General features: G+C 39.1%; 1 protein-coding gene across 1 annotated transcript in view; it reads right to left on the bottom strand.

The window, feature by feature from the left end:
- STAB2 (stabilin 2) overlaps window positions 1-15,409 on the bottom strand; it is a 144,751-nt gene that overhangs the window by 31,961 nt on the left and 97,381 nt on the right. Inside the window, exons 50-56 of the mRNA XM_075209291.1 lie at window positions 13,467-13,526; window positions 12,438-12,614; window positions 10,297-10,389; window positions 6,311-6,457; window positions 5,882-5,938; window positions 4,456-4,582; window positions 761-910 (exon numbers count right to left, since the gene is read on the bottom strand). Coding sequence (XP_075065392.1) covers window positions 761-910; window positions 4,456-4,582; window positions 5,882-5,938; window positions 6,311-6,457; window positions 10,297-10,389; window positions 12,438-12,614; window positions 13,467-13,526 — 811 coding nt within the window. The remainder of the gene's footprint in view (window positions 1-760; window positions 911-4,455; window positions 4,583-5,881; window positions 5,939-6,310; window positions 6,458-10,296; window positions 10,390-12,437; window positions 12,615-13,466; window positions 13,527-15,409) is intronic.

Below are 15,409 nucleotides of genomic sequence, written 5' to 3'. Positions count from 1 at the left end.
ACATAAGTTAAATACTGACTGTTTTATCATGTAGCACACAAATATGAACTTTAAATTTCAGTGTACAAATAATCTATCAAGTATTTGAGTGCTACATGAAAAAACAGTATTTAACTTATGTGCAAAACAGAATACTAATTTGCACCCCTTGCATTGTAACATGGTTTTGTCCAGGAGACTGAAATAAGAAGTTTCTCAAGTTAAGATCCTTAATGAATCAGGCCCATTGTCACCAAGTCCTATTTCTACCGACTAGGCGGGTAAAATAGTGGCAACATAGGAACCCTAGCTATCATACACAGTAACAAACAGATGTTCGCTTTGCAGTAGCCTTTACTCCATGTGATAACTGTAAGTAAGCTCTCTTTGCCATGTTTATTTGAAACTAGTTTAAAGCATGTTATTCATTTTGCCCTTTTAATCATCTAAAGAAAAACAATGGCCGCTGTAAATAACGACCACTCTGCTCAGAAATTAACATGTTTTTCAAACCGTATCTACCGTAATAATTTATTTTTAAGGATCCAGCAGTACAATACAATCCACATAAAGCATTGTAATTGAGAATATCATGGCAGTGTCCCACTAATGACAGATATGGAAATGAAAGTAGTTCTTTAAGGCTTTGTCAGTCTTTACATTGAAATATTCTAGGGTGCTTATCTGCAGTCATAGACCTATAAGACCCTGCTCCCTTTACTTAAGAGATCCATAATTTCCAGTTCCTTATTCAAACATAAAGATAACTTATTTTACATACGTGTACAACTTGCTCCATATCTTCCAGGCATACACATCTCGCAAGCTGTTCCATTAAATTCAGCGTTACATTTGCATTCTCCGGTTCTCGAATATCCATCATCACATGTTCCATGACTATTACATGGTGTCTCAGGGCTCCCAGGACAGGCTGACAAAACATGGTATATTATAAATAAAAAAACAATGTAACTAACCAACAAGAAATATCTAGTAAAACAAACACAGTGTATAATGGAGGGCAAAGGTAGTGTATACAATCATAGTCAAGTCATCTTTGTTTGTGGCGAAAGCTGAACTAACAGCTCTTCATTTACACCATAACCAAAATTTGTATGATTACACAAATGATGTAGAGTAATACAAACTATTGTCAAAATAGCAAAAACATGCAATATTAAAATTATAAAGACCATAATGTATTCCTAGGAATCTTCTTTCTCAGGTACTGACGTGTCTGAAAGATTGGTTAGCATAGAAAAAGTCCACTTAATCAATCTCCGATTGGATCGTTGAAATATACAGTACAAAATTATAATTACATCCAAAACTGTGTTGTCAGTGAACGAGGAGAATCCCATGATGTCTATGCATTCCTCGCTGTTGTTCACCCATGCTTTTATCCTTCAGGCAGAATGTTGACTACTGTCAACACAATACCAGCAAGAGTGAGTAGGAGTGGGTTGAACACCGCCTGGCAGGCAAGATGTTATGTGACTGCAGGATCCCAGATATGTTTCCCTTTGGGATCAGATTTTACTTATGATATTCACACAAAATGGAATTCTCAGTTTTCAGTGGAATTATCCTTTAAGTGGAAGAGGTCCTGTGTCACACTTGAGGGCTCTGTGAAAGTCCCAAAAAGGTTGCTTGAGGTGAAGAGTCTATCGGAGAGGGAGTTTTTCAACTGTGAGTATGGGCTTGGCGGCTCCTTAACCGCAGGTCACGGTCCTCACAGAGGGTGACGAGTGAACCTGGAGAGAGAACCTAGTATGCAGAGACTGGAGGTACAAACAGGGCCGGTGCTAGGGTCCATGGCGCCCTAGGCATTTTTACAAAATTGGCGCCGCCTCTCTGCTCTGACTCCTCCCCTCCACTCACTGACACTAGTGAGTGGAGGGGAGGAGACGGAGCAGAGAGGCGGCGGTGGTGAGCAATAGCCTCTTCCCCCCTCCCCGTGCATCTGAATGCTGTGCGGCGGCCGTGACAGGTATGGTCAGCGGTCGCCGCATAGTTTTAAAGTCATTTACCATTCTGTGGCGCCCTCCAGAGCCCGGCGCCCTAGGCAAGTGCCTAACCTTGCCTAATGGGAGCGCCGGGCCTGGGTACAAAGGAGGAATGGTGGGGTGTGGGCAGGGCCGGTGCTAGGGTCCATGGCGCCCCAGGCATTTTTACAAAATCGGCGCCGCCCCCCCGCAAAAATCAGTGCCCTCCTCCCTCCTCACCCCGTCTTTCCTTACCTTGTCTCACCACCGCCGCCTATCTGCTCCGTCTCCTCCCCTCCACTCACTGACACTAGTGAGTGGAGGGGAGGAGACGGAGCAGAGAGGCGGCGGTGGTGAGCAATAGCTTCTTCTCCCCTCCCCGTGCATCTGAATGCTGTGCGGCGGCCGTGACAGGTATGGTCAGCGGTCGCCGCACAGTTTTAAAGTCATTTACCATTCTGTGGCGCCCTCCAGAGCGCCGGGCCTGGGTGTGGGAGCCCTTAGAATCATCATGACTAAGAGGTGAGATGTTCTGCAACTATGGTTGCTGTAGAAGTCCTGTGGAGCTGGGAAGCCCCTAGAATCAGGATGACCGAGGGATGAAATGTTCTTCAATGGTGGTTGCCATAGAGGTCATGTGGAGCTGGGAGGTCCCTAGAATCAGTATGACTGAGGGATGAGATGTTCAGCAATGGTGGTTGCTGTAGAAGTCCTTTGGAGCTGGGAAGGACCTAGAATCAGTATGCCCGAGGGATGAGATGTTCTGCAACAGCCTGCTATCGGAGAGAAGCCCCAGAGCGTCAGGAGCAGACTGAATGTGAGTCCTTCGGCAGACTATCAAAAAACAGCAATCTAGATCAAAATGATAAGCACAGGGATACTGCAGGCTTGCAGGTGGAAACAGGAGCCAAACCCTGGAAACGACTGGTCAGCAGGAGAGACCTGAATATCTGGCACCATTTACCTGCAGGAGATGCCTTTCATAGTGGAGCTGGCCAGCTGATTGGCAAGACAGTTTAAATAGTGAAGATGCCTGGTCTGCGCATGCGCAGAACCCGGCAAGATGGCGAACCGCACAGGAGAGCCGCAGCATCCGTCCAGAGAGATGTCGCCGACAATGAACAGGTGACAGCGAGAGCACCCATCTGTGATCAGTGGGTTGTGACATCCTGTCTATGACTCATGAAGCCAGGATGGCTGCAACATTTTGGTACTGGCATCTATTTATGGACTCAGGTACATAATCTCTCGTCCTTGGCTAGGAGTTCTTATTTATAGTATAAGTGTGACTATAGAATATCAAGTTTCAATAGTACAGAACACTCCTCGTGAGCAGATGAACATGTTTTTCTGGACTTAATTTAGGAATAAGACACCATGTATACTTAACTGTATATTTTACCTGTTTGTATATTTAATTGCTTGTACTACAAGACTTCAAATATGAACACATTCAAAATAGTTTCCTTTCTGTTTAGATTTTTTAAATCAAGAATTTAACTGAAAAAATAGTCACTGAGAAAACTCTTCCTTCATATATGGATAATAATTTAAGCAGTCCCCCTTTGTGTACTTTTTTTGGGGAAGGGGGCAGGCGTTAAATGTACAATAGACCTGAAAGGTCAAATATAAGCAAATCAAACTGGTGGTTAGATATATCCTCTAGTAGGTGCATGATGTCTTCTGGTATTGGGTTGGAAGCTTAAATGTTTTGATAAAAATATAAACATATACCTCATATATTATTGTGTTATATATACATAGTATAGTTTAAGTGCTGACAATAAATGTGTTCTTTTTATTTATGGAGTCATTTGTCTAGGCCTGGCCCCACCTGCACCTCACAAATCCAGTGTCATTGACTTTTGCACTAATCAGTTCAGACCACTGGACTGATGATGCTGCAGTGAGGGCATAAATAGTCTGACCAATGAGGTTCTCTTTATACATTGTGCTAGAGAGTGAATCTATCCAAAGTCTACATATAGAATAGGGGTTATATTTGCACATTTATCCTCTAAGAAAAACTCAGCCTTTAAATTTACCTCCGCAATGTAATCAATTCAGCAAAATTAAATGGAGAAAAGGACAAATAAATGTCTTTATCAATAATAAACATTTCCAATATATTTACTGTAAAATTATAGAAAAGTATTAGTCCATTAATATGCATTTTGAATACCACCAAATTGCACTTAAATATATTTAACTTGTAACCAAAACATCATATGAATGAACACCCTCTTCACCGACAGGCATTAATTACCGAAACAGACTGCATAGACTCATGTGTACGGTTGTGGTTGGCGTATTGGATAGAGGGACATGAATAAGCGGTGAGCACAATCACTAATGTCTAGCGTATTCATTCTCAATGCCCAGGGCAGCTACAGCTCTATATACAACTATGTCTGAAGAAAAATTATTTGACACTTTTGATTGGATAGAAAAAAATGGAAAGGGGTAATAATTAAGGCATCAAAACACTGACCTTGGCAATCTCGCCCAAAGTATCCTTTGCAGCACTTGGACATCCAGAGGACCAGCGTACATTCCTGTCGACAGCCCTCTACAACTCTCCTGCTGCTCACTTCATACTGACATTTTGTCTTTTGGCCCTGTATGATAAATGTTTAATTAATATCTGATTTGTCACAGAATTGTGATGGGTAGAAAAATACTCCATTCTAACAACTCCATTCTCATTTATCTATATGATAACTCACATTCTCTACATCCTATCTGTCTATATACTCTGTTTTCCTAATGTCAGTCACATATGTGATTGGCTGGATGAGTGATCATAGAATGTTGTTAATGTGGGCCTCTTGCCTACACACAGTAAAATGGTTCCTCTGTGTTGATACTGGAACCATTTTATTTCCTATTATTACTGACAGCTGAAGTCCCTCCCACAGTGATCTAATCATCTGATGCAGAGAAAAAAACAGAGACAAAAATCATATGAGTTATAGTGACATATGAATTGTCCAATCCACACAGTGCACGTCTGGAAATCAAATCTGCAAGCCTGTCAGTCCCTCTGAGCCCCTATCTCTCTGTTTAGCTAGAGAAGCACGTTCCACCAAGCATGGCAACCTGCTACAGAGGGATGAATAAGAACATGATGGACATATGAAAACAGGTATAAACACTCATATTATTTCATGTATAATATTCAGCTCAGTAATACACAGACTTTAAGAAATATGGGGTTTCTAAAGTGATGACAATAAGGGACATGCAGACAAGTGTACCAATTCCTAGAGTCAGCTTGTAATTTTGTTCAAGTTACTAATCCTTTGCTGTGTCCCAGAGAAATAAATAAGATTAAGAATGAAGTTAGGAGTGCAAATTTTGTAGAACGAAAATGGTGGCATTAACTTCTCTAAGCTGCAAGAGAAGCATATTAGCACATTATTAACTAATTGGGAGCAAAAACATAATAAATGTATTTCTCTCTGGAAATTCCCAGTATTTACATAGAAAGTGTAGCATATCTCATATGCTTGTGAATTGATAGCATAGGCAAACCAAGGGGGGTGTCCTAGTAAATGGAAAACCCCCTCGAAGCCTGGGGCACTGTATAATTGAGGTGGCAGGACCCTGCCCCCGCTTCACACTGCTCTGCTTGAAAAGGAAGAGCTGTGTGCACCTAACAGCATTGCTCATATATATTATGGGAATAGGAAGAGTTGGAGAGCAGCCAAGCACTGTCTAAAATTATAGCAATGCCCCATGCATGCTGGTCACGCCTACTGGCGGCGTGGTCTGGAAACCCCCCTCTACAAATCCTGCGTTTGCCCCTGGATAGACTGCTGTTTAGCATATCGTTTCACTGACCTACTGGGCATAATAAATTCTGCAGTGGAATACTTGGCATGGTCTCATTGTGTTATAGTTTGCTGCTAAATTACCTTGGATTTGCTTCCTGAAGGACACTTTGGGATGTTAAAACACAGGCCACAATCCCCCTATGGAAGGTAAATAGTGAATCCATGTCATATACATAATAAATCCGTCTCATGCATACATTTTATATATACAACAATTGGACAAACCTGCGGGTAGATGTATCATAGTGCGGGTTGTACAAGTCGCCGGAAATCGGCGAGATGACAGCTTAAATTTAAAGTGGCGCTGTCTTGTAAAGGGAAACTTCCCTTCACAAGGCAGCGCCGCTTTAAATTTAAGCTGTCATCTCGCTGATTTCCGGCGACTTGTACAACCCGCACTATGATACATCTACCCCCTGGTGTTATTAATCAAGGTTTCTCTGCATAAATTTTTTTATCCAAAAAGAAGTGTAATTTTGCAGCTCAATTCAGCTATAAAATTGGCCTTACCGGCATGTCAAAGGTAACCAAGTTGTCACATCGACCCCCCAAAGTAGATGGAGCAAGCAAGCAGTCAATGCCATATGCTATTCCGCCATCAAAAACAAGCTGTCGTTGGACAATCTTGCATTGTCTGTTGTCCAGAAAAATGTCTCCCTGCATAAAAGAAAAAATAAATAAATATATATATATATATATATATATATATATATCATACAAACGTTCCAAAAGTAATATACAAAATATGTAATTGTCAGGTGAATAAATACATATGTGCTTTTGTGTTTAATATGCATTAATTTAATTTATTAGATGAACCAATGAAAAATCTTTGTTTGTTGAATTGGAAGGTTGCATTCCGAGTGATATTGGTAGAGTTTCCATATGCTGAGTATATTTATGAACTAGAAAATCATGTGCATTGTACTTAGGTCTGTGTCTTGCATTGACTTTGGAGATAAAGATTTAGCGCTAAGTTAATAAACCTAATAAATCTCCGCTACTAATTCAGCTGCTTGGATGCCTCAGACACAACTTGTGGAAATGTCCCAAAGGCTTCATATATGGTGGAAAGGAATGACCACTGTCTGACGCACTGTAGAGACCACTTCTGCATAAGCTGCGATATTGACCGAGGGATCTTAGAGAATATAAGAAAGTATGATCCCATAAGCACCAAGTCAAGCTGATCAGTGAAAACCCCTTCCTACCATGACCAGGAAAAACTAACAGCCCACAGAATGGGCAGTGGGATGGTCTCCCAGTGCATACGATTGTGTAATGGTCGTCCAGACCTTCATAAAATATATAACCTACTAACCGAAGGTAAACATTGATTGGATACCGTTCTTACAAGAAACTAGAACTAGTAGAGGACACTATGAGAGTGATTGATAAAAGGAACTTATTGGATTGTCATTTTGTGGTCAGGAAGTAATATTTGTAAGGCTAAACATGCAACTGCCACACTAGGGGCCTGGGTCATTAAGGAGAGCAAAGCAAAATAAGTAGTAAGTTTTCTCCTGGACAAACCATGTTACAATGCAAGGGATGCAAATTAGTTTATTATTTTGCACATAATTAAAATACTGGCTGCTTTTTTTGTAGCATGCAAATATTTGATAGATTTATGTTTACACTGAAACCTAAAGTTGATCTGTTGGGGTAGGACATGCCCTACCCCAACTATAAATCTGTCCCCACATTATAAATTCATCTCCCCTTTAATAAGACACGGTTTTGCCAAGGTGCAAATTTCTTTTTTTTTATCAAATAAAGCAAAGTTCCTCGGCGCTAAATGAAAGAACTAAGGACCAAATAAAACAATGAAAGTGCAAAAAAAGTATTGATAAGTGGTGATATACCCCCACAACAAAGAAGGCATAAACACAAAAAAACATGAAAGATAGAATAATAATATGTAAGGTAAGTATTATCAAAAAGTCTGCAGACAATAAAAATATATAAAAATAAAAATCCAAACCCAGATAAAGATACAAATATTAGTCCATAAAAAATGTGTCAGAAAAAAGTCATAAGCATGTACGGTATATAATATGATTTTAATCTGTTTTTTTTTTTTTCGGACAATGAATGGAAACAGCCTTTACCCTTTTTAACATGTGGGGGTTAAATGAAACTACTTTGTGGGATGTGTTCACGTCTGAGCATATTGTTGAATACGATAATTTTTATATGCTTTTGTATGTTACATTACTTAGGTATAGTATCCACTTTTTTGCTTTGTTCATTTTATTTTATTATTTTTTGCATGTGTGCTTTTTACTTTATGGGACTGTTGTCACCTACTAGTAGACAATAGGTCTGATCTGATTGTGGGCATGTTCCCTATCCCTGCCTTTTCCTATTGGCAGTCTGGACTCAGGTCCCACCTTGTTTTATAAGAACCTATTGCACCTTTTGCTACCATTCATCTTTCCTGAGGAAGCCTGCCTGAGCGTGGGTGAAACGCGTTGATTAGAAGGATTGTATTGTAATTAACTTGTTGGATTTTATTTGCAAGATCGATACGGAGACTGGCATTTCTGTCTTACACAGCGGAAAGGACCTGTTGAATGTGTAGTGCGCATGTGCCCAGAAGCCCGGTAGCAGCTGTTGAAGTGGAAGAGTTAGCGATGGGGAGCACAGCCGGCTGCCGTCTCTCTGTACTTAAGGAATACGAACAACACATGGGTACTACCTGCTTACCGGAGCCCACGGGCACCTTCTATGTGCAAGGAATTTTCTTTTTTTTTCTCTACCAAGAAAGTTTATAACAACGGGAGTTCAGGACTGTCTTCTCTCAGGACTTTATTTCTGGTGATGTGAGGAATGAGTGTATGGTATTACCTACATTTATTTGGAGAAAACTGCAATATTTTTTGCTCTTAGGATCCATTCATTGGTTATTTCAACTCATATTATATACATGATTATGACTTTTTTCTGACACTTTTTTTGGACTAATATCTTTATCTGGTTTTGGAATTTTTTATTTTTTTTTTAAGATTTTTATTTATGAGGTAGACAACAACAATAAGCACATTGGTTACATTGAGCATAGTATCACACAATATGTTTACAAGCATAAAGACACTCGGATGAATGTTACAGACAAATTGTATGTCCCAATGGCATGTATCAAGAGCATATTGGTTTGCTTGCATTTGAGGAACAAGTAAGTACATGTATGAGCATAGGGACACAGGCCAGCACCCCCCAACGATTCCTAACTAATCAGATGACGTTTTGTTCAATCGGAGGATCACCAACACACATTCCTAACTCGTACCATTCTGTATTGTGAAAGCTCTTCCACACTTGTGTACGTATATCTTGCGCTAGTAGGCCTATCAAGCTCTCCCATGTGTTAAAGAAATATTCAAGCCTGCTCTCTTTCTGTAATCAGGTTTCGATCCAATTCATACGGAAAATATGGTAGAGTTTTTGACGGAAAAGTGAGTATGTGGGTGGTTCTTTCTGGGCCCAGACCTGCAGCGCTCTTGCTCGCTACCGCCGATATAGCAAGCAATAATTTTCTACAGCCCTTGTCCACCTTAATCTCAAGTCAAAATTCCGAAGATCGCCCACTCCGGGGATAAAGGAACATAATTTATTAAATGAGCGAGTGAGTATCTCCAGACCTGAACCCAGAAACGTCTAATAGGAGGGCACTCCCAAAAACAATGTGTCAGATCTGCCTGATGAGCTCCACATTTTGGGCATAAGTGACTGTCCGCCAAGCCAATTTGAAAACGCTTTGATGGGGAGAGATAGGCTGTGTGGAAAATTTTTATAAACATCTCTGAATAAGTCATAGCTGGGATTAGGCGCATCTGTTTTGTCAAGGCTTTTAAAAGAAGATCTGGGCTCATAGAAGGGAAACGTTCCTGCCATTGGGTGATACTTGTCTTAGAATTATTATAATCAAACCAATGACGTAAGATAGAATAGCGTTGTGAAATAGCTTGATGTAACGGGACCGGCTTAGCCAGAATTGGATCTAGCAAATTGTTCCAATCTTTCGGGGAAAACTTATTTAAAACAGTTTTAATATAATGTTGGCATTGAAAATAGGCCAAATGGATTTTTATTTTTATATATTTTTCTTGTCTGTAAACTTTTTTGGTAATACTTACCTTACATATTATTATTGTCTCTTTCATGTTTTTTCTGTTTATGCCTTCTTTGTTGTTGGAGTATCTCACCACTTATTAATACATTTTTTTGCACTTTCATTGTCTTATTTGGTCCTTAGTTCTTTCATTTAGCGCTGGGAAACTTTGTTTTATTTGATGGTTTTGTCTGGAGAGGATTAGGGATCTCCTCTCCGCTTCCCCCAAGTTTGGCAGCTTATTCATTACATGTGGAGAGTGTTGGTATACTCCTTTTTTTCTTGTTCTTTGAGTTCTCTGTACAGCGCTGTGGAATTAGTGGCGCTATATAAATAGCTGATGATGATGATAAAATGATAAGGTAAAATACAAGCTACTTACAACAGCAGTATTCACGTCCCCGCATTTTACACTGAGGTCAGAGCCCTGAAGTGTTTTAATAGATCCCCTAGTAATGAGGTCATAAGCAGAAGCCTGGAATAAGAAGAGGTAAAAGTTTTTGATGCAAGTGACAAAGCAAGTGAAAGTGTTTCACACAATCTGCTAAACAGGGATATGGGACAGTAGAGAGAGCAAAAGACTGAGGGCTAGATTTACTAAGCTGCGGGTTTGAAAAAGTGGAGATGTTCCCTATAGCAACCAATCAGATTCTAGCTGTCATTTTGTAGAAGGTACTAAATAAATGAAAGCTAGAATCTGATTGGTTGCTATAGGCAACATCCCCACTTTTTCAAACCCGCAGCTTAGTAAATCTAGCCCTGAATATCTTTGAATTTGTAGCACAAAGATGTAAAGTGAATTTTTGAGATTGCAGTGGATAACTTTTAAATTAATGAAATAAAAAGGACCTGAGCATAGATTGTAAATAACAAGGATTTTCTGGCCAAATACATTTTTAAACATTCTTCAAATTTAAGAGTCAGTATTTGAAAGCAAATTGTACTTCAAACTTCAGATGTATGAATATTAAAAATGTGTTCATAGCTGACTTTTACTGAATCAAGAAAAAAATCTGTGTAGGATTATCAAAATTTAAGGAATTGCTCAAAATATTTTTTTATTATAAATAAGGATAGCATATTTGATTGTGTAGCTTTGCACATTATGTGAAAGTGTAACAATTAACAATATACTAAATAAATAGAAGACAATACAAGGCATTTGTCAAGTTATACAATTTGCTGCTAATATAAATGCAATGCTATGCATTCATCAGCTTGCTGTAACATCTAGCTTCTGTGAGAGAAATATTCACTGCTTGGGTCTAAGTGTAATATCCCAAAAAAGCTAAATCACTGCACAGAAAATACATTTTTACAGTCTTCTTTAGTCAGCTGCTAGACTCAATTACTTTACAACAGATATTGAGATCTAGCCACTGTTTGATTAAGCAGCTTGGCGCAAACTTATTTGGGAGAGAAACATGATAACGGGTTTAGAAGCTCTCCAATCACCACACATTTTCATACTGCTAACTGGTTTGCTGACTGGCTACAAGGTGGCATTAAGTGAATACTGACATTATAGGGTTCATTGGGACAAAGTTTTTGGTCAGAAACTAGTCTTGCTTTTCTGGTGTTTTAGCCTGAACCACGGTTTCTACCGTAGCATATCTGAACAGCACTGGAATCACTGGGCACCATGTCTCAGCGATATTCAGCATTTAGTCAAATTTTGGCTAAAAGTCAGCTACTATTACTTCAGAGCAGAGCAAACTTTAAAGGACAAATGGTAATGTTAAAAAGAAAGATGCTCATCTGAACTGTTGAGAAAAGCTGAGCAATATTTATTACACATAGCAATATATTTTCTGGCTTAGTTGTTTATATTCCAGAAATCACTTATAAATTATTGTATTTATAGTTATCTTAGTAAAATTAGGCATTGTTTGTAAAGCACTTACAAATGGACTGTTGGACTGTAACAATCATTATTGTTTATTTGAGTACATATTTTTTTGCAGCGCTGCGCAAAGCATACAGCAGTTACACTGGTTGGTATAGTGAAAGAAGAGAACAATTTGCAGTCAATATACCTACTGTGAGTTGTTAATGATATATTCATCAATACTTAAAAAACAGGCGACAGGAACATTGCATTCAAATTTGAATATATTGGATGAGCAAGATGTCTAGGTAATGACCTAAGTTGTTGGATGATACTAGTGCATGGTTATCATCTTTAAATTATACCTACCATATTTGTATAAGAAAAGAAAGTTGTCAGTTATCTTTGCTTGAATTTATGAGAATTGTTTATGTACATTTTTTTTACCAATTGTGGCAGAATTTAGTCAGAAACGAGAGTACCAACCCCTCACTAATTGATTTCAGTACAAGTCCTGGAATCCTCCTCTCAGTACATTAATAATTCAGAGGTTCTGGGCCTAACCTCACTGTGAATATGTTTTTTGTTCTGTATTACTCTTAATTTCAGTACATGTTAGGGTAATCATGACCACAGGAATATGAACATATCTATTTTCCATAGGTTTGCACAATAAATCAAAACATTTGTCTTACCTTGGCATCCCTAATGATGTGATACTTTAAATATTGTGCAAGCTTATCTTTATTTTGACTATTGTATAGAAAATCACTTTTTTCTTTCGGTAGAATCTGAATTGCTTGGTCTGTTGGCAGAAAGAGGGTGACTGGCCGGTGTACAGGATCATCGATGAATTGCATTAAATCTGCATCCTGCAAATAGTGAAGAACCACAATAAAACAGTGACCATTATACAATCTTTAGGATGGCAAGATAGCAAGTTTTCCGATAAACAGGTAGAATGAGAAAGTACTAACTGGCTTGAATTTGCCCTATTGACAGATATAGTAACAGTAAACTCCATGTTTTGTTAATAGTATATTACAATGGAAACTTAGAAGTGGTGGTATGAACATTTAGAAGTAGCGGTATGAACATCTAGAAGTGGCGGTATGAACATTTAGAAGTAGCGGTATGAACATCTAGAAGCGGCGGTATGAACATTTAGAAACAGCGGTATGAACATTTCGAAGCATCAGTATGAACATTTCGAAGCATCAGTATGAACATTTCGAAGCAGCGGTATGAACATTTAGAAGTGGCGGTATGAACATTTAGAAGTGGCGGTATGAACATTTAGAAGTGGCGGTATGAACATTTAGAAGCAGCGGTATGAACATTTCGAAGCAGCAGTATGAACATTTAGAAGTGGCGTTATGAACATTTAGAAGTGGCGTTATGAACATTTAGAAGCAGCGGTATGAACATTTCGAAGCAGCAGTATGAACATTTAGAAGTGGCGGTATATACATTTAGAAGCAGCAGTATGAACATTTAGAACTGGCGGTATGAACATTTAGAAGTAGCGGTATGAACATTTAGAAGTGGCGGTATGAACATTTAGAAGTGGCAGTATGAACATTTAGAACTGGCGGTATGAACATTTAGAAGTAGCAGTATGAATATTTAGAAGTGGCGGTATGAATATTTAGAAGTAGCAGTATGGATAATGTAAGTGGATGGAATTTTATAGTTTTCAATGAAGCAATTAATAAATAATGTACCTGTAGCAATTTCAACATTTCACTGTATCCATTTGTTACTGCAAGTTTTTTTAAACTATCCTGAAAAGTAGAGCAGAAAAGTTTACATGTAAACAATGTAAAATACAACATTCATTGTAAAGTTAAACAATCTCTGCCAGTGGTGAGCACACACTGCCCCGTAAGTAGCACCCCAAGGGAACATATCTCAGAGACACTGTCATTTACCTTCCTGAATTAATAAAGCTACTGCTATATAAATGTGATGGAGAGGTTTACCACACTGAATTTGGAGACTTAAAACCCCTAATGCCAGCATGCCCTGGTTATGCTGTCATTAGGGGAACCACAAGCTATATAATACTACAAGTTCAAGCATGCCCAACCAGGTAATGGTGGCCTGGGCATGCTGGGACCTATAGTGCTCCACAGACAAAATGCTTAATTAATTCTATTTTTTATCTTATACTAATCCACACACACCTGACCATGGGTGTGAAAATAGCCCTAGTGCTCTTCAGCACGGAGCTGGTTAAGCCTGAGATGGGTCCGTATTTTGTTTGCTTGCCTCATCCCACTCGGAACAAGCATACAATCCCAATCAGCCCCGTGTTGACTGGCTTAGGGCACTATGACAAGTGGACCCCACACTTCAGGTTTCCCCGCTATGGCTGGCATAGCCTAGTGCTGGTAATTTCGGGGGACCCTACATAAAGCCCAAATTCTCTCTTTAGTTATATTATAATAGATACTATTGTACAATTCAGTATTCAAAACATATGTGGAGATCTCTGGGGAATTACATTTACCAAAGCTGAATTTGAATTTGCTACTTTCTTTTCACAATAACAGAATTAGTTCCAATATTTTAAAATACCCTCCGCCCCTTATATGGTTTTACACACCTTAGAATTTCAAGATATAATAAATAAAGATAATAGTTAAAGTAATTATTTGTTGTGTTTCTTAAATGCACTACTATTGGATGCCTCTTTCTCTTTTGCATCCAAAATCACTACTTATCCTTATCTGGATCCTTTATTCTACAACATTACACTCACTTCTGCACTAGATAAAGCAGCTTCATCCACCACATACAACGTCCGGCAACCCAAACCTCAACATTTGAGTTCCAAACAGAGCCGCTACCTGTATACATGCTCCCTCACTGCTAAACACCAATGGAGGAAATGCCGCTGCAACGTCAACATCCTTCAGTATAAAATCATCCTTTTAATCTTGTTGGCCATTGGCCTTCGTGACACAGTTCTTTCCTGTTTCACTTCCTATCTATCCAACTACTCCTTCAGTGTCTCTATCCCTGGCACATCCCTCCCTCCCTCCATTCTCACTATCTATTGAGATCCCATAAGTCTCGGTTTTCGGTCCTCTATTTCTCTCTTGGTGTTCTAATTTGCACAGTTATCATGCTCTGCTTTACTACTAACATACAGTCTCTCGCTATCTTATCACATCCACCTTCAAAATATTACTAGAATATGCCCTTTTCTTAACCAAAACTCTTTTCCATTCTCTCATCATTGCTGGCATAGACTACTTAAACTTTCCTTATCTGGCATTTCCATCACCCATATGTCCCTGCTTCAATCTGTCCTTAATGTTGTGGCAAGACTGATCATCCTCACTTGCATCTCTGTAAATCTCTACACTGGCTCTTCATATCACTCCACAACATCACCCCTTCACACATCTCAAACCTTATCTCAAAATAATCTCCCTTATGGCCTGTTACATCCGCCTCTGACTCACACCTCATCTCCTCTCTAATAAGCACCTCTCACTACCATCTACAAGACCTTTCCTGTGCCAATACCCAATTATGGAACTCTGTATGACGGCTGATTATAATATCTCTAGGCCTACAAATCTATAAACTGTCTCTGACAACCCACCTCTTGATTAGAGCTTACCCTACTCCCGCCTAAAGTACTCACACTGGTACA

Source organism: Mixophyes fleayi, chromosome 4, assembly GCF_038048845.1.
Source record: "Mixophyes fleayi isolate aMixFle1 chromosome 4, aMixFle1.hap1, whole genome shotgun sequence".
Classification (NCBI taxonomy): Eukaryota; Metazoa; Chordata; class Amphibia; order Anura; family Limnodynastidae; genus Mixophyes; species Mixophyes fleayi.
This window is presented reverse-complemented; position numbering and strand designations above follow the sequence as displayed.